At 38.4% G+C, this 22,710-nt stretch overlaps 1 protein-coding gene across 2 annotated transcripts in view; it reads left to right on the top strand.

The window, feature by feature from the left end:
* Nucleotides 1-22,710, top strand: part of CEP85L (centrosomal protein 85 like) — a 177,923-nt gene that overhangs the window by 134,507 nt on the left and 20,706 nt on the right. For both annotated transcript variants that reach the window (XM_069010908.1, XM_069010907.1), the window contains one exon: nucleotides 15,762-15,883. In XM_069010908.1, coding sequence (XP_068867009.1) covers nucleotides 15,762-15,883 — 122 coding nt within the window. The remainder of the gene's footprint in view (nucleotides 1-15,761; nucleotides 15,884-22,710) is intronic.

Here is a 22,710-nt window from a genome sequence, read left to right on the forward strand (position 1 = left end):
GCAGCACCTTTCCTTTTGTGAAAGGAACTGAGTGCCAGGGAGACCACCTGCTCAACCACAGGATGAGGGAATCTGGCAAGTGGCATGCTTCAGTGGGGTAGTGAAGGGAGCTGCTTGCTGACTCCCTGCCTTTTTTTAAACAGGAACTTAAATGGGAACTTATTCAGGCAGCTGCTTTGGATGTGTCACTTTTGCTACAGCAATGTTTCTTCGTCGTAAAAAAACCTAAATAGCGAGGGCTGTCATATTTCTTGTGGGTGTTTGACTTGGAATGATTTTCTTTTGTACAAGGTATTTTTAAAACTACACTTTCAATATATATGGTTTTGATAATTCTGTTACACAGCTGGTATTCAGTTTATAGTGTATGAGTGCTTTCCAATATCATCTTTCTTCTCACAGTGCTTAAACTGAAATAAATTTTCTGTATTTCAAGTCTCTCCCAGTCTTTAATATGTGGGTTAGAGGATTTTTTTTTTTCCAAATAAGATCTGGCATATATAAGTTCATCTCTGAAATTTATCATTACGATATATTTTGAAGTATTTATCTTTCATTTGAAACACACTTCCACATTTTTTCTTCCCCTCCCACTTTTAGTGGCTGGAAACTATTTAAGTGAATTTTTTGAGAACGCTTTCTCTTTGTTTGGATAAGAGTAGCAGCTTGATGCTACTTTACAGATTATCTTACGTATACTTTCCTGTGTTGAGAAGTGACAACATAGTGCATATACAGAGTAGGTTCTGTGCATCCGGGAAGTGAAGGATTTACTGGATGTGAAAGGATTAAACTGTCAAGTGTGCGAGCATCCAGCATCAGGCTTTCTGTGTGGATGCAACTGACAGCATGTGCTTTATCCTGATTTGGAAATTGCAAGCAGAAATACAGAAGCTCAGCCTAACTCTGAACACTTATGTGTGATTCAGTTTTGACAATAATTGTTTAGCATAGATGAGTGCTTGGCTTTAAGCGGGACCCCAGACAGGGTGAGTTTTTTTGGCTTAGTTTGGTTTTTTTGTTCCCTGGAAGCCCTGCTGTGGTACATCGTTCAAACCAGAGACAGAAGGGCGTTGGTGGTGATGCACCACCCTGTTTCAAATGGAGCTCTATTTTTATTTTTGTGAATACAGTTTAGCTCTTTTGCAAATTGGTTATATCATAGTTGAAGTTAGCAACTTGGTTTTAGTATAATAAATCTGCCTGCTTTCAGTTGTCCTTTAATATCAAACCCAGGAAGTCTGGGGTCACATATTTCAGTTGAAAGTTAATTGAATATCTTCCCAGTGAGGAGTGATGGTTCTTTACTGGTGTAAAGTGTTTCATAATTTACTTATAATGGCATTATTAACATTATAAATCTCTCACAGTCAAGCAAACTATTTGGCTTTTTTATGAGGGACGTTTCATGTTTTTATTGCATGCTGTCAGCCAAGAAAAGTGCTAGCATTGGATCGTTTGCTTTTTCTAAGATGTACTATGAAACTTGTACCGTTGAAATTCACCCTCTATATTTTGTTATGCAGTCCAACACCCAGCACTGCAGCAGCTGCAATGCCATTCCACCCTTTTACCAAACTGATGTAAAATTATCATGTTACTTAGTTACACTACCCCAAATTTTTGGCTCTTTTTGTTAATGAATTGGAGCCTTTTAGAAATGAGATACATTAAAAGAATTTGGTTTTGTGTGTGAGCTGCTGACACAGTCATAGCTTGGTCTCCATTTTAAAGACTGATACTTTAATGTACAAATTAAGGCACTGAAAAAATACTAGGCTCTCATCAGAAATATAATACATATCTTCTCTAAATGTCTAACTCTGATAAGAATTTTAAAATGGAAAATGTATTTGCCAAATAGCAATAACATGTACAAGTTCAGACCCCATGAGGGTTGTAGATCTTGTATTGATGTTGGTTCTCTGAAAACATGCTTGTTTAGAAACAGTCTCATGAGAGTATTTTTCTAGTTCAGGTTAGTATCATTCCCTCATGTAACTCATGGAGGTTTTGGTGTGATTCTGAGGCAGATGCCAAAGTACTGCTTATGGGACATGTCAAGTCTGACAAGTACAGACACAATATATGAGCACATCATTGTACTGTTTTCATTCACTCCTGGGTGAACAGATCCAGACACCCATGGATATCAGAAAGGAAAAGCTTTAAAAAAGGAATCTGTTTTGGAGGTTTTGGTCTGCTGCATTTTGTTCTGGGGAACAAAAATGTGCAGCTGTTGCCTGCTTGACCTTAAATGGAGATGGTCTGGGCTTTCTCCAGAGGGATTAGGAATCTACCACTAGAACATGTTTCTTCTCAGAAATTATTTAGAGATCTGGTTGATGTTTGGGATAATGTCTAAAAAGAGACATGTTGTACTTCAGCATACCAGCTGCTTTATTTAAATAATCATAAGACTTCTATTCACATTGGTAATAATTTTCCTGGATTATTTTTGCCTTTCTTGTGCTAGTTTTCAAAATTTGAGCTGTAGACACTGGCCACCTCTATAATCTGTAAAGAGTTTGAGGTGTCACTGTCTGGTCCACTGATAATCATGACTCTACATAGAAATGGGCTGCTACCCAAGTCCAATTATTTATAATATACAAGTAAAGAAATTCAGCAGTAAGTCTGAGTAGTCTGGTTACTGAGTTGTTTCATGACGCTGCTGCTGTTTTCTCTCACACTGCAAAAGTACCTCTGTGATCTCACATGGCAGAGGTTCTTGTGTTGCACGTTTGGTTTAACAGTAACGAAAAACACAGAGAAGGAAGAAGTGAATACTCCCACAGATGTGCACTAGTTTGTGTGTATGTGGGACAGAGTAGCAGATGTTGGTATTGAAGCTGAACTCTAAAATAAGATCTTTCCTTTTTGTAAGCAGTAGTTTTCTGGCCTGATTTTGCAATGGGTAATTGCTTGTAGCCATCCAGGTATGAGCAAATGTGGTTTACAGGACCCTTTTTCCTGTTCTCTAAGAGAAAGGACCCAGCTAATGTATCCTTCCCCTTTGTGCTGCAAGCCTAATACAGCCTAAAGGGAAATGTGAGTTTTTCCTTCCTTCGAAAGTGCAGGAAAATCAACATTTTCACTGCTGATGTGAATAGCATTCCAGAATCACACCAGATAAGGTGACAGCCTAATCAATTCAGAGATAATAACTTTTTTAATACATTTGAGGTTTTTTACTGGAATTTGATAGACTTATGGCCCTTTTGCTTGTATGTTTTACCTGATGCCTCCTTTAATGATTATCGGACTTCAGTGAATCTCACTCAAATCTGTAATCTCAATATCTTCTGGATTTATGTGGAGGAAGTTGCCTTTCTGAGACTGCAGATGTTCCTGCTTTTCTATAGTGAGACTTACAGTCCTTGTTAGTGTTACAGGAAAGAGCTCTGCTGAGAAATCTAGGCTTTGCATCATGTTATTGTCCTCTGGGACAAGATGTATTTTACATTTCCTAACCATTGGACAGACATTAAATTAGTTTGATCTTCATGGTTTTTTTCATCTTTACAAAGAAGATGAAATTACTTTTTGAGGCTGCAGCTTTTAAAGCATACCATTGCAAAGTGATGTAAAAAAAAGTACAAAATAAATTAATAGAAAACTATACAACTTGGTCTGAAACATCTCTTTTTGGGAGTGGTGAAGGCTCTGGTAGTCGTCTGATTTTTTACTGACCAAAGACATTTTTTGGAAAGGTCATCTTGAATGTTTTCGTTTCAGTTGCTGTTACTGGCATGAACCTTAAACTATTAAAGTAAATCACAGTGTGCAGAAGTGTGTCACGCCTGTTTATTGTCTTTGGTGCTTTGACCCAGTGTTAGAAGCGAAGGGAAACAAAAAGTTTTGCCTGGCTCTTGCTCTGAAAGTTGACTGTGTCCTTCCTCTTCCTATACCACCTTAGGAAGCACTTATTTCACATGGAGACAATACAATTAGCACAGACTTGACCCATGTAGATGGTTTATTTTGCAACAAAATATTGACAACACAAAAAACTCTGTTCTTGTAAGTACTTGGTGGCTTTCACAGCAATGAAGTGTACCTTTTCACTAGGTTAATGAAGGTCATATAATTTACTAGTAGCAGGTATCTGCAATGATGCCAAGTGTCTTCAAAATAGCAACATGAGACAGGATAGGAAATTCAATGATCTTCATTACAGTGAAGGTTCTTCATTTCTGTGAAACGCCTGGGAAAACTGTGTTTTAGTGCTTATTGGTGTCCTCAATTGGTAAAGCTGAACGACGTGCTTTAGGTGGTGTGCCGAGATCCTTATACCTAAGAAACTGTGTTGAGTGTCTTTCAGATAAACTGTTCTGGGAAGCACAGAGATTAGTTGTGTTATTTGACATGTTGTGAGTGATAGATGAACAGCGGGACAAAGGCACATGAAGGAGAGATAAAGTTGGAAGACCGTGTTTCAGTTGCCAAGTGGTGGTGCTGGATTATCTCCACTTGAAAGGGTAACTTCAGAACTGAGGAGAAATTATTGGGCTTTAGCTTTTGCTGCTACCTGTTTTCAGCTGAAGGTTGTCCTAACAGAAATACATAAATATTACCCAGACGATGAATGTTTTGGCAGCATTAAGAAGCTGAAGAATTCTCTTGTGCAGAGTATTGCACTGATCACCCTCAGGTAGTGTGGAAGGGCAGCAAGTAGACCAGTGGTCTCAACATCTTGCCTCACTGGGATCTTCATTCAGATCAACATGGAAATGGCATAAATCAACCTTTTAAAGACTTTTCAGGCTGATTTTCAGGTGTCCCTGCTTTGAGAAGTGGGAACCAGAAACACCTTTCTTTCTCTTGCTTGGTGTTACAGAATGGTGTGTGTCTTTTCTTCATTTCTTCTGTCCATTGCTCTGCAGTTTGTTTTTTTTTCCCCTTCCCTCTACGGTGTGACTATAAATAAGACCAGCACAATTCCCATGGTGAACAGCTATCTGTTGCTTTATATCTTTGTTTCATGCAATTCATAGCTAAAACACTAAGGTTTTTTTTTACTTCTTCAGAAATCACTGAAGTCTATTTAAGAAGCAGAATATCTTTTCTCTGTTTGGAAGTGGAGTGCTGATTCAAAATTACTTTTGCAGGAAAAAAGCATTCAGCAAAAAAGAACCCCAGAAAATTAAGATCCTGAATTTCATTATCTGAGAATTTGAGGTACAAAACTTCATATTTTTCTTTATTCTGTTGCAGAATGTACCAAATAAAAACATGGGTCCACTCCTTGGTTCAGACTAGCTCTGAATAGCAAGAAGAGATTTCCTGGTCTTGCAGATATTTTCTGTCTATGTATTTTGTTTCAGGCAGCTGCTTCCTCATGGAAGTTCTGCTGTAAGTCACTGGAGCATGGAAGCTTTGTCAAGTGTAGTCTCACAGATTGTTTTGGCTGTAGCTGCCTGACCACTGAGGTCATGTGGTGAGCTTTTGTCCTGCTTTTATGACTTTGTTCTTACAAAAGAAACTATTTGCTTTCCTCTTTTTGTGGCCTTTATTGAAAATGAATTGGTTCTATGAGTTTGAAATACAGTCCTCTGTATCAATTGGTTATGTGAGTACTTGGTATAACATTATCATTGACATCTCTTGAATTAGAAAATGAAAACAAAGGTAGTTCATTCTGAAACATGAATTTTCCCACCTTCTAAATGAGCCTCCTTCAATCAACACATTTTTTTTCTTTAGGCAGAGATAGTCTCATTTGTGTCTGTTAAAACCAGTATTTTGTTTACAAAATGGTTTCCACACTAGAGAATCTGCTGTGTTTTGGTGCTATTTGAAGAGACATGGACAAATTGTCTTTGTTCTTGTCTCAATTTCCTCTCCGTAGAATGAGAATAATAAGTCTCGTTTCTTTTTAAGAAACTTGGAGACCTACAGGTGACCTACAGGTACAAGTACTAATTGCTAGTCATGAAAGTGATACTTATTTTTTTTAGTGTGAACTTCTAGCCTTTCTGCTTATATAAAGAAGGTGCTAGGGCTCCCCATGAGCTTATCTTGCAAGGAAGGAAAACACCTTCACACACTGACACGGATGTTTGGATGCACCCTTACATCATACTGCTGCTTTTGCTAGAGACAAGTGTGTTTCAAGTACCCCTCATAAACTCAAGTGGAAAAGGTTCAATCTGGATTGAAGCCAAACAGTTCAAATATCTGTCGCTTACTCCACACACAAATTATGTGACTACCTTCCATGGTTGTGTGGTTCCTGGTTTCACACACAGTTCAGTGTTAAACTGGCAACATTTCTTCTGTTTATCAGTAATGCAGAAGTTTCAGGCTAGGATTTTCAAATGTCTGACTTCTGAGATTCCAGGACCTGATTTGTCAGAGGTGCAGAGCCTCTGTAAATGCATCTGAAATTGAGACAGTCATGCAAGTACATGGTGTCTCCTTGTGAGTCTTAAAAAAAATTAGGTTTTTTTTTATTTTTCAAAATTCTGGGGCAAGTGACTGAAATATTTACGTGATGATATATCCTTTATGTGATGCTGTACAGGGATGGTGGTAAAATCCCTGCCTGAAGCAATTTAATCTTCACAGTAGGTCCATGTGCTGTTCTGCTTGGTTTGCTGGCTGAAACAGCTAATTCCTTCTGGGAAGAATTCCTGCAGTTGGGACAGAAAACATGAGTATGCCTCTGATTTTCCCATCCATGGAAGTTTTTCAAGGTAGTCACCAATAAATGTAAACGAGTACTGTACTCATGTTGTGCAGAGCTCTGATGTCCACAGATCTTATTAACTCTGCACAAGACTGTTTTAGTAGAGAACTTGGTTTGCTCTTCCAATCCCTGGTAAGGCAACTTTACTAAATCCCTCACTTGCCACTGTTTATAGAGTATTCTTGTCTTTTTTGCCTTGTTTTTTAAATCTGCGTTTGTGGTAATAAGAGCTGGAGAAGAACAAAGGTGTGTGTGAGGGGATGTCTTTGTTACTGCTGACAACTTTGGTTTATCAGCCTAAAAGGAAGTGGAAAAGTGTATTACCTAATCATTCCTTCCCCATTAGCTATAACATGCGCAGAAGTTGCATCTGCAAAACTTGAAGTGCATGTGTTCCAGTAATTTCACTCCATTCTTTCTGCAAGTGCTCATAGAGACCAGTCCTGGATTATTGTTTTTAAATAAAATGTACTTTCTTGAGTTTGTGGGAATGCTTGGATTTGTTCTAGTACAAGTATTTTTAATGTTTCCGCTTTATTTTTGTGGGATTCTTTTGTTTCTTTTAAACTTCAGTTAATTGTGCTGAGTATTACAGACATGGCTCATGTTTCTTGTAAAGTCATGAAAAGCTAAAGCAAATGGAACGCAGCAAAGAAGAGGCTCAGTTTTCTCGTTTAGGGGCCAACACCCTTCACAGAATCTAGACATCTGCCATTTGAGAAATCCAGACACTTGATAAAGAAATTGCAGAGCATCACTTTTCCCCAAATGTATGCTCCTGCTTCACATTAAATTCATAGTGGCTTCCCTCTCTTCCAATATGTTTGCATGTTTCATTAAGAGAATTTGGTGGTCTGTGCTTATGAGATTTTTCTAAGTTTTCGTTTCCAGTAGGATAAGTGTGGGTTGTGGCTTTTTTTTCTCTAATACTCACCCAGGTTGCACTCCCTTTTTGTTACTTTTTTGTTGCAGGAGGATTCCTGTTAGTTTCTGTGCAAGATTGATGGCCAGCTCTGCTCATCCTTACAAAGTTTGTGCAGGCAGGCAAAAACCAGATGCTTTTAAAATTGTTTTCTAGGTCACTTTTTGCATCCACCTTAGCCATGAGCAAGCATAGTAAGTAATGAGTGAGCAGTCAAGACTGGCACTCAGTAAAGTGGTGTTTGTAGGTATTAGCAATGGACATTTAATGATCAGAACTTGATTGAGGATTTCTTAGATATTTTACGGGTCCTTCATGGTTATTTGTGACAATTATTTCTTTTTTTTAAGCTACTTCTGTCTTATACAGTTCATTTTTTTGTAGTGAATAATTTTTTGTAGTGAATAACGTCCTGTATTTATGCAGCACGTAAAACAATGGTCTTTTTGAATAACTATAGTCACTTTTTGGTCATGCTGCTTTTCAGGACAGAGAAGAAACAAAAAGAAATAATGAATTTAACAGAAACCTAAACTAAAAGCTTTAAAAAAAAAAGTTGTTCTTGTGGAAACTCCCTTTCATCTCCAGATGTTTTAAATTTTTTTTAATAGTAAAGAGCATTTGAATTTAAATGCAGTGGAAAGATAAAATGAACACTTAATAAAACAAGTGCTTCTATACTTAGGAAAGACCCAGTTGTTATCAGTGGAAAATTCCAGGCACTGTTGCTTTTAACGTCATATTAAGTAGCACCTAGAAGTGTTTTGTGTTCATAACATTTGCCAGAATATAAATGGAAAGGATTTATGACAAAAATAATATTGGTGTTGCATGGAGTATGAAGGAATGTTATAACAACACATAAAAGCAAACGAAGTGTGGTTGTTCAGGGGAAGATAAGCAGAGGAGGGTGTATCATTATCCTGTGTGCAGCTCCATGAGTGCCAGTGTCAGCCTTCAGGAACGTAGTACCTTAGGGGGCAGAGATGAGAGAGTCAGGAAAGTCAGGGAGGACTCCTGGGTGGCTGCAGCCTCCTCTAGGAGACTGCCCTTGTCTCTGCACTAACATGCATCCCTAGGGATCATGCAAAGTCTTTTCAGAGTTAATCTATTGACTTCTTTGTCGTTGGAGGCTTTTGCACAGTACCATCAGGGATGCTAAAAGGAACAAAACCTTGCCAGTTAAGTGGTGACCAGAATTCTAGTTCCCTTCCCTCGCTAGTCCCCTGCTATATTTCCGCTTTATTCAGGTCCCCCTGCTGAATGCAGGTTCTGAACACAGAGATCTTACACATGCACTCTCTGACTGTACTGCTGGTCCTGTGTGTGCTCTCATAATTCATATAGATGACACAGAAAGGACTATTTTGAAAGATAATGAAGTGCAGAAGACTTTTAGTTTTAATCTGTTATGCCATCTTGATGTGCAAGTGCATTTTCTTGAACTGATGGCTTATCTAAACACCAGGTCTTGGCCAGCAACTTGACAATGTCAAAGCAACTGCATTGTAGGGTTTTTTTCGGAAGTTTAGAAAATATTCAGTCTATACACTGATACTTTGGGAGGGTTTGGCAGTGCCTGGAGTTGAGATAATCAGCTTGTGGTCATGTTCGTACTAATCCGGCACAAAGCTGTGCCACTGCAAAATGTGTCGTCTTGTACACTGCTTTCCTGCTGAAGAGTGTGTGCCAGTGCTAGGTCTCACATGGCCTTGTGCAATGAATCTGATAAGAGTCTGACTGAGATACAAATAACCTTCACATGTGTGGGATGGAGGGAAGAGTGTAGGACTGGGGCTGTCAGGAGGGAGCTGAAAGGTATGAACATTTGAAGTGGTGAGAAGAGGCAGGAGAACAGGCCCCCTCCCTTTGATAGCAGTGTACATTTATGCCACCTTTAAGTGACCACGCAGTTGCTATCAAAACCCTGTAACTATGCCATCAGTAGAAAATCTCTGCTTGTTTTCTATTTATTTAAAATTTTTTCCTCCATGGTGAATAGCTATCTGACCTTAGCCTTTGTTTTCTCCCATCTCTTGTAGTATCCCAGCAACCGTGTACTTGCTATGCTTTGCTCTTAATTCATTTGTAAGCTGTTGTGCCAAGGGACCGTGTCTTCCTCCCTTGTTGTGGTTATCAGACCTAACCTTGATAAAGTTCAGAAGCCTCAGCTGCAGTATAAACAATGTTGGGGAAGAAGTAAATATACAAATAACAGTGACTTGTGGCACTGTCAGATTCCTCCCAGGGTTATGAGAGTAAAATCTGTGAGGTTTGAATTAAGTGTGTTGCCCTGTGTGCAATGGGGATTTCATTTGTGAAGGAAGTTCGAACAAATGTGCTTGTGAAAGTGTAATGACTAGAGCGAGTGCTACTTTTAGGAGGCATGTGAATGCTATTACTGTTTATTCTTCTCCATTTTGAAAGCTTTCCATTTTCTAAAAGTTTATGATACTGGTGGTGTCTGTAAATAGCATTAGTATTTTAATTTTTTATTGGAAAAGCTTTAAAAAGTCATATAACAGATGTAGCATCCATGCAGTTCAGGTCTGGCTATGTATCTTTGAGGTGATCCCTTTTAAAATGAATTTTGATTCTTGAATTTTTGTCTGTTTGGTGCCTAACTGTGATTATTCTGCTCTTGGCATAGTGTAGGCAGTGTGTCCTTAGTCACATGGATGCATAATTTAACCCTAACACTGAAAGGAAGTCCTGATGTGTAAGTAAGGACTGGCTTGCCCCTTAATTTCTAAACTTCATCCAGTGCAGATTCTAAAATTCTAAAATTTGGATCTTCTCTCAGTTGTTTGTGATATGCTTTTGCTACTTTTCTCCATCTCTTTAGTTGGTTTGATGGGGTTTTTTGTTATTGTTTTATGGTTTTTGTTTGTTTGTTTTCTCCTGATACTCTTACCCCAGATTGCCATATCTCAATTTTCATTCCATCAACCTTAGTTTACATGGACTCTCAACCTAGGAAACAAGGTATTTCATGTCTCTTCAGCCTTCGTGATATTTAGCTTTTTATCATAAATCACTCTTCCTAAGATTTTTAGTCATGAAAGTTTCTCTTTGAACATGTTTTACTATTTCAGTGACTTTCTGGTTCTGGGCACTGTACTTACAGACATACTCTTGCAACTGGGTTTATGCCAGAGCTGTTTAAAGTCACTGTTTTATCCTTCCCTCACCCCATTTTTGTGTGACCTGACATACCATATATATGCCATCGTCACTTGCATTAAGCTGATTTTCAGGCAGGTTAAATTGTGAACTCCTGTCAAGTTTATTCTCCCCGTTAATTTTGGTCCCTCTTATATTAACTACTTTGCAGGTTGCATGCCTGTATAAAGTAAGTGTTTGGGATTTTTTTTTCCAAGCCTTATTGATTTTTGTTGCTGTTGGCAGTGCTAACCTCTTTACAATATACCTGTATTTCCTAGTACCTCACCATTTGATGGTGTTTCAATTTTGATTTTAATGATGTTTTCCTCATTAAAAAAATTCCCCAAAGAACACCACATGTACCATGGCTGAAATAAAAGTTCAAGGGCATGATGAGATGTTCTTTCCCCCGTGACTGCTGGAAATTTGTGAAAGCATAGCAAAATGTGATACAGCCTAGATGTTGCTGCCAAGAAATGTAGTGATTATATCCTGCTGAACAGAAACACTATCTTCCCTAAAAGGCAAAGATGGAGCAGAGTTATGCAGTAGGTAGGTGGTGGCGAGATACAGATACCACAAATTAGGGATTCTTGTCTGTAGTCTTGTTTTTACCCAGCTCAGAATCTGTTACATTGTGGAGGATTCAGCTTTGTAGCTGTTTTTCTAGTGCATTTCTGCAAGGCACAGCCTTTCTGTATAAATGATTCCTTGAAATTAGGACCTTTTTCTATGGTTGCAGCCTTCTATTGCTTTTCCTGCATGAGAGCCACTATCCCTGTCATGTTTTGCCTGCAAAAGGATGAACGATCTTTTGAGATTGTCTAAATTATGGGAGCTGTTGTGAGCTGAAACACTCTGCCTGATGTAAGGAAGAAATCTGGGTGGAGAGGAAGGGATGGGTAAATAACTTTTTCCTTACCCAGGGTGTGGAGCAGTTATGGAGCTCCTCAGTGACTGCTGCAGTCACTGTGCCTTTTCCCATCGCAGGTGACCCATACGCAAGAGGCACCTCTGTGACAGTAGTGCATTTGAGCTTGCTGCTGCCACATCCACCTCTTCTTTCTCCCACATCATCCATCCAGTGATGTCCCTGAGGTACAGCCTGAGGGGTCACCCTTATTTGTTCCCTCAGCTGTCAGCCAAAAGGGGAATCCTTAGCTCCTGCTAACATTGGTTGTATTGATTCTTTGCCTTGGATTAGCTGTGGATGCAAGGAATTCTCCTTCTGTTGGGTAATGCCTGTAAAATGCAGCAAGAGAAGAATGATCCCTATGGACAGGAGTTTATGATAGCGTAAGGCAGTGTAAGCAGTTGTCCAGAAGGGATCACTCACTTGGCATAATTCTTGATGCTCTGCTAGTTGTTAGTAATGGACTGTGAAAACTTTACAGTTGTAGTATGGACAGCACTAAATTATTTAAGCTGCAACTTTCACAAAAAAACCTCTTTCAAATACATTGATTTTTTTCTGGGGTTTTTCTTCGAGCTTAACTATTATATTGACATTTTTGGACTTCGCCTTTACTTTGTGATGTAGTAAATGACATCATTTGAAGTGATACAGCATGTTACATGGAATGCTGGGCTGCTCTGTGTGCTGAGACACTGATCTGCTTCAAGCAGAAACTCTGGGCATATTTGAGAAGATATTTTTAATTAGCCCGATTAAAAACCCAGCCATATTTGACCTAAGTTATCTAAATGATGTTACACTCTGTCCACAGAAAAATTGTTTTTCCACTGATAAATAAACATGAAATTATCAGTCAGCAATGTCTCTTCCAGCAGTAAGTATTTGCATCGAGGTTAGTACAGCAAAGATTTAATTTTTTTTTTTTCCCCAGCAGCTGACTTTCCCTCTGCAGTGACTTGAAGGCTTGCCAAGCCTTTGTCACAAAACAAGCTAGTGAGGACCTTTGGATGTCACTGTGCAAAGGATACTGTTCTAACTGAACAGATGTTTTCAGGACAAGGCTGATACTCTCAGAAGAGGTGCCAGGTGACAAAAATAGTTTTATTTTGTAGGACAGATAGAAAAGAATGCTGTGTCTTTCCAGATGGTATTTTGTTTTGTAGCTGTGGACGATTCAGGTTAAGGGCTTGGAGTTGTGGCTGGCTTTCTAAATATGACTCCTGGAAGTGTATCTGGTCTCACTATTTGGTTTGATATCCTTAGGAGACAAGGTACTCAAATGTAAGCGGGCTGCTTGTGTGTTACCACACAATTCAAAGCAGTTAGAAAGCTGTCTGTAGTAGTCAACACCATGTGCTCATAAATGAGTGAAGTGTCTTGTTATTTTGGGAAGTGCTAAGAGGTATTTTTAGTATATTCTTTTTCTTTTTTTTAATTGGATGAAACATGATATCAGAATCAAACATTTTTGTTCAGAGTGAAAAATTGAAGCACATAATATAATACAAAGTAATATTTCATTTGTTGTTACATATATATATACAGCATGTATATACTCCATAGGATTGGGTATATTCCAAAGTTAAAGCATCTCAGTGAGTCATCTATGGAGGCTTTATGTTTCAGATTTAATAAAAACCCTAAACTAACACACTATTGTTGGCATCTATTTCATGAAATATTACTCTTCTTAACTTTGCAAAACTCATTGCATTGCTTTTCAGCAGCCACAGTATTTGACTTGTATAATTACTTACTGTGCCAAATTTGAAGAGTTTTTTTCCAACTTCAGTGCAAATTACAAGGTTTGTAGAGGTGCTAGATTGTAAGGGGCTTGCATTGAAGAACTCTCCTAGAGAAACCACCAGTGACTTCCAGAATGTCTTCACTTAAGATAGGTTCATATTTAAATAGTTGTCTTTAATCTCTTCTTTTTTTATAGTTCAGTCTTGAAGAGAAAATTCATCTTGCTCATTAAGTTGATTTGGCTTTAGAAAACCATTTATTTCCTGTTCATCATGTCAAATGCTTGTGAGTTTTCTTTTGAGTAGAGAAGGACTCTGGCTCTGAAAAGTAAAGATCTAATCCCAGCTGCAATAAGGACTGTTTCTTCTTTTTTGACTTCAGTGTAATGGTGTTGAAGTGGATGTAAGAAAGCATTAATCAGCACTGTAGTGGGAAAAGCAAAGGAAAAAAATTCGTAACATGAAGTCCAGTGATAGTTCCTGATGTTGTCACTTTGTACTGCATGTCATGGCATGGGTCACTGAGAGACTTTCACTGGAATAGGTTTGTGCTGGTGCCTCTTAATTCAGCCAGTCATATGTATAACTAATACAGAACAGTATGTGACAATCCCAAGGTATTCTGTAAGTACCAAAGATGGCTTTGAAATGATGTGGTCTGGATGGAGCAACCCAGGCAAAATAAACTTTAGATTCCTTAAGCCATAAAGACTCTACATGTATGTTACTTACAGGAAGAATCATGACTAGGTGTCTTACTTGAGTTTTATTAGATCACTGCCAAAAAAAAAAAAAAAAGATTACCAGTTTAGACTTCTTTTAATTGGCATGCAGTATTTAACGTGTAGGACTGTTGATGTTCTTTGGGTTTGGTTTTTGGCTTTTTCTTTTCTTTTTTTTTTTTTTTTAATCATTCATAACTGATCTTACTATTGAAGCTATCCAGTTTGTTAAGCAAAAGAAATATTCCCTGAAGCAGATAAATGGGACCTGGGGGCATGAGGGGCGAGGTGGGGGTGTAACAGTCTTGAGAGATTTTTAGAAATGGTAAGTCTTGTCATCTTACCTGGTTTTAAGTTTTAAATTAGAATAAATGGGCAGAAATACATCAGTGGGCAAGCTAGGGATTGAACTGGACTGAATGGGAAAAAATACTTTTTAAAGTTACAGAAGAGATGTTGTGAGGAGTTGGCTCCTGACTTAAGTACCTCATGATATTGGGGTTTAAGCAATGAATTCTTTCCATTCAGTGTTACAATTCACTTACAAACTTCTTGACCAGAAGCATGGAGCACGATTGTTTAACTTACTTTAATTGTTGATGATATGTCTTGGTCTTAATATGGTTTGTTGTAATTTCAGATGAAATTTAAAACATTGTAGAGCTATAAAAGAAAAAATAGCCTAAAGTCTATTTTTTTTTAATAGCAATGTTTTCACTTTTTTTCCTTTTGCTCTTTTTCAAAAACATAGAAAGACAGCATAGTCCAGGATGCTTCTCAGATAATAAAAAGAGTTATCCTTTTTCAGTGATTCAAAAAACTGGTAAAAGATTAAATGATACTTCATGGCAATTGATGCTGGGATCCCTGTTTGATCACAGAAGCTCTACCTTAAACCTTCCCTTATGTGAATTCCTGATGCAAATATTTGTAATAAATGCTTTCTTGATTGAACATCCCAGTTAGTTTTTTACTTTTCTTCCAAACCATGATGTTGTTGGTTCATATTCAGTTCAGTTGTTGCAAGACACAGAGTATGGCTTTTATGAAAATGAATAGAAAGCCTGAAACCTGTTACTTGTGAAGCTTTTATTGTCAGAAACAGTGACAATTTAGCCAGAATTATATTCCCGTATTCTAAGTGCATGCACATCAAGGGAAATTTCTCTTTCTCTGTGTGCTGTTGTTACAGGTGGGAGTTGACCAGGTCAGTGGCCAGTGTCACCTGCAGTTACCAGCAGGTCTAAAGTTATCCAGCAATGTTTTTTGAAGTGCTACCAGGATTGCAATAGGATATGAATGTTTTGTGGTCTTCCTCTTGATGATGTAGTTAAATTCTTAATGAGCTATTAATTCCAAACTGCTTTCAGAGCTATGAATTGTTTACTAGAGAAATTATAAAATCAGTGACACTGAGCTGAAGTTTGTTTCAAGAAACTTGTTTATAAATCCAGTTGTTTTATACAAAGCAAATCTGAATTAAACTGAAAATCAGTCCTGAGGTTTCTGTGAGAACAAACCACTTTGTAAATGCTATAATGTGTAGGACATTATATACCTTCACTGTTTTGGGGGCTAATCTTACAATTATTTTATGCAGGTTTCACCTGGAACATCTCGTTCAAGTTACCCAGCTACCAGCTATCAGGACTCCAGCAACTGGGAATCTCTAATGAAAATTAAAGAGGGGCTGCTAAGACAGAAGGAATTTGTGATTGATCGGTAAGTACCCTGCTCCTGCTGCATTCATTAGACTAGATTAAGTAAAAGTTATGGTGTAAAAGCTGGCTTTCAGGAGAACTACTTACTCAGTAAAGTTGTTAGGTTTCAATCCAGCTACTATTTATGCACAAATGTGTAGGAGCTAGTTCTGCTAGGAGAGAAGACTGGCAGCTGGCCTAAAGTCTTACAGAACGTTGGAAATGTATTTAGGAGGTTTAATGCCTCTGGAGTGGAAAAGGAACAGTGGGCCCAACAGCCAGTTCTGCTGTCAGATTCCCCTCTTAGCTTCTTACCGGGCTGCAGATTTGTATAGGACATCTTTCTGCTTTTATGGTCTTGGAAGTGACTTGCAAGATGAAAATTGGTCAGCTACATCGTGCTGACTTTCTTTCCATGGCAAGTACGGAAATGCAATGTGTTTGAAGCCAGTTGATAAAGCTTTGAGAAACTGGCCTTTGTAGTAATATTCAGTGGTAAAATCCTGTTCCAATCCTCATACAAATTGTTCAGATAAAAAAAATACTAAATCCAGAATCTTTATGTCAATAAATACATAACTTTTTATTAAAATTGCTGTCAGTGTGAATGGGCCTTAATAGCAATTCACCACTGTTAAGTTTTTAGTACTAGGAAGATTATGCTTGTGCAAGATCTGTTCATTCCTCTATTGCGACAGAGTGAGGAATTGCAGTGGTTGAAGGTGTTTCTGTCCCTTGGCAGTCTGGCCAGCACCTCTGGAGGCATTTCAGTGGTGGAAGTTGGCATTGGGTTGCCTGGTTTGATGTGGGATGTCAGTGTGTGTTTACCTGCTGCTGCAGCAATGATGGGACTCAGTTAGGAACTGGGCTCACCATTCCACTCTGCCAGCTCTCCTTCGGAGGTGATGATCTCCCAAGGGGGTAAGCAGTTAAAATGGAAACATCCTTGGCTGTTGTTTACATCTCCTCTGTCAGAGCCTTTTGATCAGCTGTTTGAAGGCCATCTAAATTACAGTGTTTTTTCAGGCTTGCTATGTCAGTCAGTAAAGCTGTAGTAGCAAACCTGCAGCCCACCTCCTGGGCCCCAAGCTCTCAGCAGTGTTTGTGAGTACATTGCCCTTGATGCCTGGGATGGCCTTCAGTGCCTCTGCTGGGGCTTATCATCCTCTGCACTCCACATGAAGGCTTGTTATACACTAGCAGCTAAAAATGCAGTTGGTGTTGCTCTTCTCACACTGGAAATGTGTTTACAGTCAAGGGAGAGGTTTCTGAAGGGACTGCTTTTAAGCTGGCTGCCTGCTAATGTTGCTTGATACTGTCCATGTGGAGGAAGAAAAGCTATTTCTTGACATCCAGTGATGGTGTGCTAGTTCTTTTTTTTAGAAATAATTTATTTTATGTCACTTAATGATAGTGAATACAGTTCTTTCAATATTTTTCACGAGAAGTCAGCTTAGATAATTTCTTTTCATTCAGCTGAAAAGGCAGAATACACTCTGTAAGCTATTGAAGTGCAACAGACCGCTTAGTGATGTTACATACTTAAGCAGATACTTGGTGTTAATGTTGTAATTTGTAATAATGCAGTGAAACAATACATCACAGAACAGGCTCTTTTTTGAATATTGAATTTCCATTTGAGCAAAATATTTGCCTGGAAAGTTATTTTAAAATGAAATAGAAACATTTAAAATAGATGGTTTGTATTTTTAAGATTAGTACAAATCAGTGTTGAATATTTACAAAGTTTTTACAACAGATTGCTTGATTTTTTCTTTTATTTTTTTTAAGAACAGGTAGTGCTTTCTGTGAAAAATAAAAATACTTTTGGTTTCATTCATGAAGAAAATGGTACATATCTACTGTGCAGAAACCTTGAAATAGAGCTCCATTAAAAAGCACTAGTGTTACATTTCATATTAGATGGGGTGTTAAGGCTGAAGTGTGAAAACTACCTTTCTTCAAGGCACAAAGTGGCACTGGGTGAAAATGTGTTACTACCTATATTTAACACATGGGAACAAGAGCTTCCAGCTCTTTATCTTCATGAACTTAAATTAAACTTCTTTTCAGAGTTTGAATTTATTTGGGAATAGTGACCTAAAATAAAAAATATGAAGTTTGCTAAAGTGTAGTTAATTGAACATGGTGGTAGTTAAATTACAGAATTTATGCTTTGGTGAAATGGATGAGGAATTAATTTGTTGACTGAGGTTAGGTAGTAGGTGTTTGAGATGGCCTTTGTACCTGTGGTTTTTGTGGAGTTTTAAAAGGTGTAATCTCCTTAAGACGTATACTGAATTTACAGACTGGTAGTTGAGGGGACAGAAGCTCGGGAGAGATGGGTTAACCTCCTGCTGCCTGGTAGCCACAGGAGTGGGACAGCAGCTGCCATGGTGCTCCAGACCCAGCTTTTTGCTGCTGGCAAGTACAAGGAACAGCTGGATGAAAAGATGCACACCAGGAACAGCCCCCTCTTGCCCTTGACACCAGCCTCCCCTTCAGCCACAGTGTCATTAACCATCTTTTTAAGGTTAAACACTCTTTTTTTTGGGAATTGTACTGGTGTGCCACTTACTGAGGAAGTGGAGGAGATTAATATCACACACCTTGTTCTGCGTAGTAGTGCTTAAATCTGTTGATAAGTAGGAAGTGGATGCTCTGTACAGGGTAGTATCTTTAAGCTGTTCTAGCTTTATCTTGTTAAAAAAGGGAAGAAGAGCAGATGAAGGAAAGTGAAACGTGCTGCCTGCTTTCCTTCTTTCCACACCAAGATAAAAAGGCAAAAAATTCAGCCCTTCCAGATTAGATTATTAAACTTCCTTGTTTTGCATTGGAAATTTACAGATAGGAATAGTTGCAAGTAAGTTTCCAATAGTTATGAAAACAATTCAAGGCATAATGCTTAACAGTGTAAATCATAATATTGGGATACTTTGGTGTGTCACTAGAAATTCAAATATTTTTGTTTTTAATATCCCAAACAGCCACTCGAGCCTGTGAATAGAACAAGTAGCTTGATTTTTGATCTGTATGCTGTGTTCAATAGTAGATTTAATAATAGATAAATGAAATTGATTTATTTTGTGTAGTCTGTTCAGCATTTATTTAAGTAGTACACAGCATAATTGAGTGGGTTTAAAAGTGGTTCTAGTTTGCTTTTTAAAACTACTCTAGGAGTCACTGCTAGTTTAATCAGTAAAAACCTGAAATGTTTTTTAATTCTGCTCTTAAGAAAATGAGGGGGATCCTGTACTTTTAGGAAGAGAAAACCTGGTGCGAGGAAGCCAGCCTGCACTGTATGTGCATACCAGAACACAGTGGCACTTCTTCAAGGTGTGTGTCTTGTTTTCTCTACATAAGAACTGTTGGTACAGGCCATGAATGAGAACTTAAGGATTTAGTCTGTAAGAGGAAATCTGCTGCTGTAACACTTATTACTATAATGTTTGTCACCTACTGTACGAAATAATTGGATTATATCGTTGCCTTACTTGTCTGGCAGCTTAGTATGTAACACTGCATTATATTTAGCACCAGAGGGAGCCAAGAGTGTTTGTATTGGTTTAGAAAATTACTATGTCACATTTTAATTCTTCATGATGCTCCTCTGTTCAGTACAATAACACCACTAAAATTACAGTGTTTGGTGCAATGCTGAATGTCTCTTGAGACTGACCTGCCACTGTAGATGTCTCTAGTGTCATCCTGGCAGAGTTTGCCTGGCAGGGGCAGCATGTAGTAGGTATGTGAATAAATGCCAAATATCTGGACATATGACACAAGCTGCTGAGAATAACACTGGGCATGCAGTGTTCTCTTGCAGGCAGCATAAGAGCATTTGAACAGCTTTTTAAGGAAAGGTAGATTTGGAAGTACAATTTTAGTGAATAGCTGTTATCTCTCAGAGCAGAACAACATTTAGATTCTTAAAACAGTTGCAAAACAATTAATTTTTTAATCCGTATCTGAATTAGGATTAGATGTTTTCACTGAGCCAGGAGAATTAGATTTTCTTTGCTTTGTGTTAAATTGTCCTGACTTCAGTAGATGACATCAAACTGTAAATGCTCTGACAGTGATCATTCTAATGCTAATATAAAGCTGTAGTTCTTTTAATTTCAATTGGCTTGTTAGGATCTTCATATCCACTTGAGTGGTAATTTGATGCCATTTTTGAGGAGCCTGAAGCTTCATACTGCCCAGGTGGTGAGTGTGTAACAGGGAGTCCTATGCAGGGAGTGGGGCTGTGAGGAACCTCCTCAGAGTGCTCTGCTGTGTAAAATACACTTTGCTTCCAATAAAAGTGTGAAAAAGATGCTTTTATCTTTTTCCAATACCACTAGTCACCCAGGTAACTTGTGGATGAGACTTCTGTGTATCTTGAGCTGGTAAACTTTCAGGAAGGTTTTGCTACAGAGTAATTATTTTAACTGTTTTAAAAGGTCACTTTTTCAGATGTGAATGCTAGTAACATTGATGAAATTAGTTTCATCTAATAGCCTAAATCTTAGCAATAATGAGAGGATGTACGGTTAGAAAGGACCTGTTTAACCTGACTGCCAGGCCATAGGGAAGACAAGCTGTAGTGCTGTCACTAAATGCTTACACTATTGCAATATCTGCAATACCAGATGTTCTACAGCCTTTCTGTGTTGAGCAGTCTGATGTTTATGTAGGTCAAATGTTAGAAAATTTTTCCTAATATGATTTAGTCTTTCCTCCTAGGTAATGTTTTCTAGGCATGAAGTAGTTTTTGTTACTCTTTGGGATCTCTCCAGCTGATGAGCACATCTTCCCTGAAGTGTCCAAACTGGCCATTGAGGCCTCCCTCGGGCTGAGCGCTTGTCTCTCACAGGCCATGGTTGTGTAGTGTTTACTTTTTGTGGTACAACATTGTGGAGTTTTGGTCAGTATCAGTCCCAGATACTTCTCTGTGGAACTGGTGCTAAACTATTTTATACTGTGCAGATTGAAGTATTTTTAGGAAGTTCTAGTATTTTGCAAAGCTGAGAACAGCAGGGGAAGTGCATGAGTTGCTCTGTGTTTCTCCTGTCAGGAGACTGCAGAAGTTGAAGAGCACCCACCATGGGAAGGAGAGTGCAGTCCTCTCTCTGAAGAGACATTTGTGTCTGTGTCCCTCTCATTCCTCACCTCCTTGATTAAGTAGCCCAAAGCTTTTGAGAAAGTAGAGTTGCTGTCTGTGCCTTGCTTCAGCACTAGTTCATCTCCTGTGGGTCAGGCAAGCATTTCAAACTTTATGCAATTCAGAAAAGTCATTAAAAAATACCACACAAACCAATCCATCCAGATCAGAGATTCATGTCTTGACTCCCAAAGGTAGTGTTCCCATTTTCCTTCAAGGTAAGTTCTGCTGTGACTGGAAGAAAGGTTCACTGGTAACAATTTTACAGAAAAAGGAGACTTTATTGCATAGGAAATTTGAGATCTTTTCTCATAAGCTTTGCTGATGTTGGAGTTCTTTGGCATTATCTTCCAAATTACGGGAAACGTATTCACATTGTTTTTAGGACTTTGTGTACTAAGGATCTCTTTCCCTATCAGTACTCTGCACGTCTGGACTTGGGGTCCCAAGAGATTGTGCCTCTAAAACAAAGGGATATAACGATTTGTATCCAGCTTCTTAAGCAACAAAACAAAGCAGCGTATGTCCAGCTGCAGTATGGAATAAATTATATCTATAATACAGCGAGATCCATGTTGTATTTTACTTTGCATTCTGATTCTGAAGAAATCAGCTCAGACATTTTCACCTAAAGCAGCAAATTCTTGTAAACTTGTGACTTTTGAAGGTAAGCATCAATTGTCATTTGGTTTCTTAAGAAGTTACTAATGACCCTTCTGTGGTGGAGGAAGCTCTGTTCTAAAGTCCCTGAATTGTTTGAAGATACTGGATCTGTGCCTTGATTTGGGGTGTGGGACTTAGATTTATGCTAATTTAAGAATTAAAGTTAAAAAGCATAACTTGGAAGTTGAGGGAAGGAAAGGCTTCTCTGACAGATGTGTGTTTCTAAAGGCTCTTTCATGTTAGAGTAAGTAAGGGGTAAGATGGGCTTATGGTGAATGGGTGAGCTGGTCCCAGATTCAAGAAATACGGTTTATTTCCAGACAAATGCATGTATGAGTGTCTGTGTAAGTATGTGTCCACACTTGTCCTGTGTGAATGTGAGAAAATTATGTGAATGTCAGTTATGTCACACAAATATTTTTGACACTTAAGGAGAAGCAGTTTGTATATTAAGCAGTTTATTACTGCTGGTCTCTGAAGACAGTCCAGGCCTGTGCACATTCTGTGTGTGTGTGTTCTCTGCTATCCAACATCCTCTGTGCTGTCTTGAGTTTTCAAAGGGAGTTGTTTGAGCTAAAGGACAGAACTGCAATTGAATCAAAATAGAGACCTCCCCCTCTTCCCATTGATACTTCATTCTTATGGCTCTAACTTTCTTTTTGTTCATTTCAATGGGTTCAGTTAGGGTCAAGTAGCATCAGAAGTTTTCCTGTGAATTCTAGACAGCTTTGTAAGTGGAGTCATAGGATGGGGGGATTATGAATGGAAGTATCTGTGGCAGGCAGAAAGACAGATAAGGAATACTACTCTCCTTCAATACCAAGGAAATAGTTACACTGAATCAGCATCTTTGGTAGCCTAGTCTCTAGTATCTCTATCCTACATGAGGATTTCATGTAGGAATGGTAGTTGGTAATTCTGGGAAAGGCAAGAGAATGGTACAATCTGCCATAACAGGTTTTTCACTTTTCCTTCCTAACAAAATATCATCGATCTGCAGTAGTGAAACATGGCTGAAGCCTTGAAATTTTGTTTACAAA

This window comes from Aphelocoma coerulescens, chromosome 3, assembly GCF_041296385.1.
Source record: "Aphelocoma coerulescens isolate FSJ_1873_10779 chromosome 3, UR_Acoe_1.0, whole genome shotgun sequence".
Classification (NCBI taxonomy): Eukaryota; Metazoa; Chordata; class Aves; order Passeriformes; family Corvidae; genus Aphelocoma; species Aphelocoma coerulescens.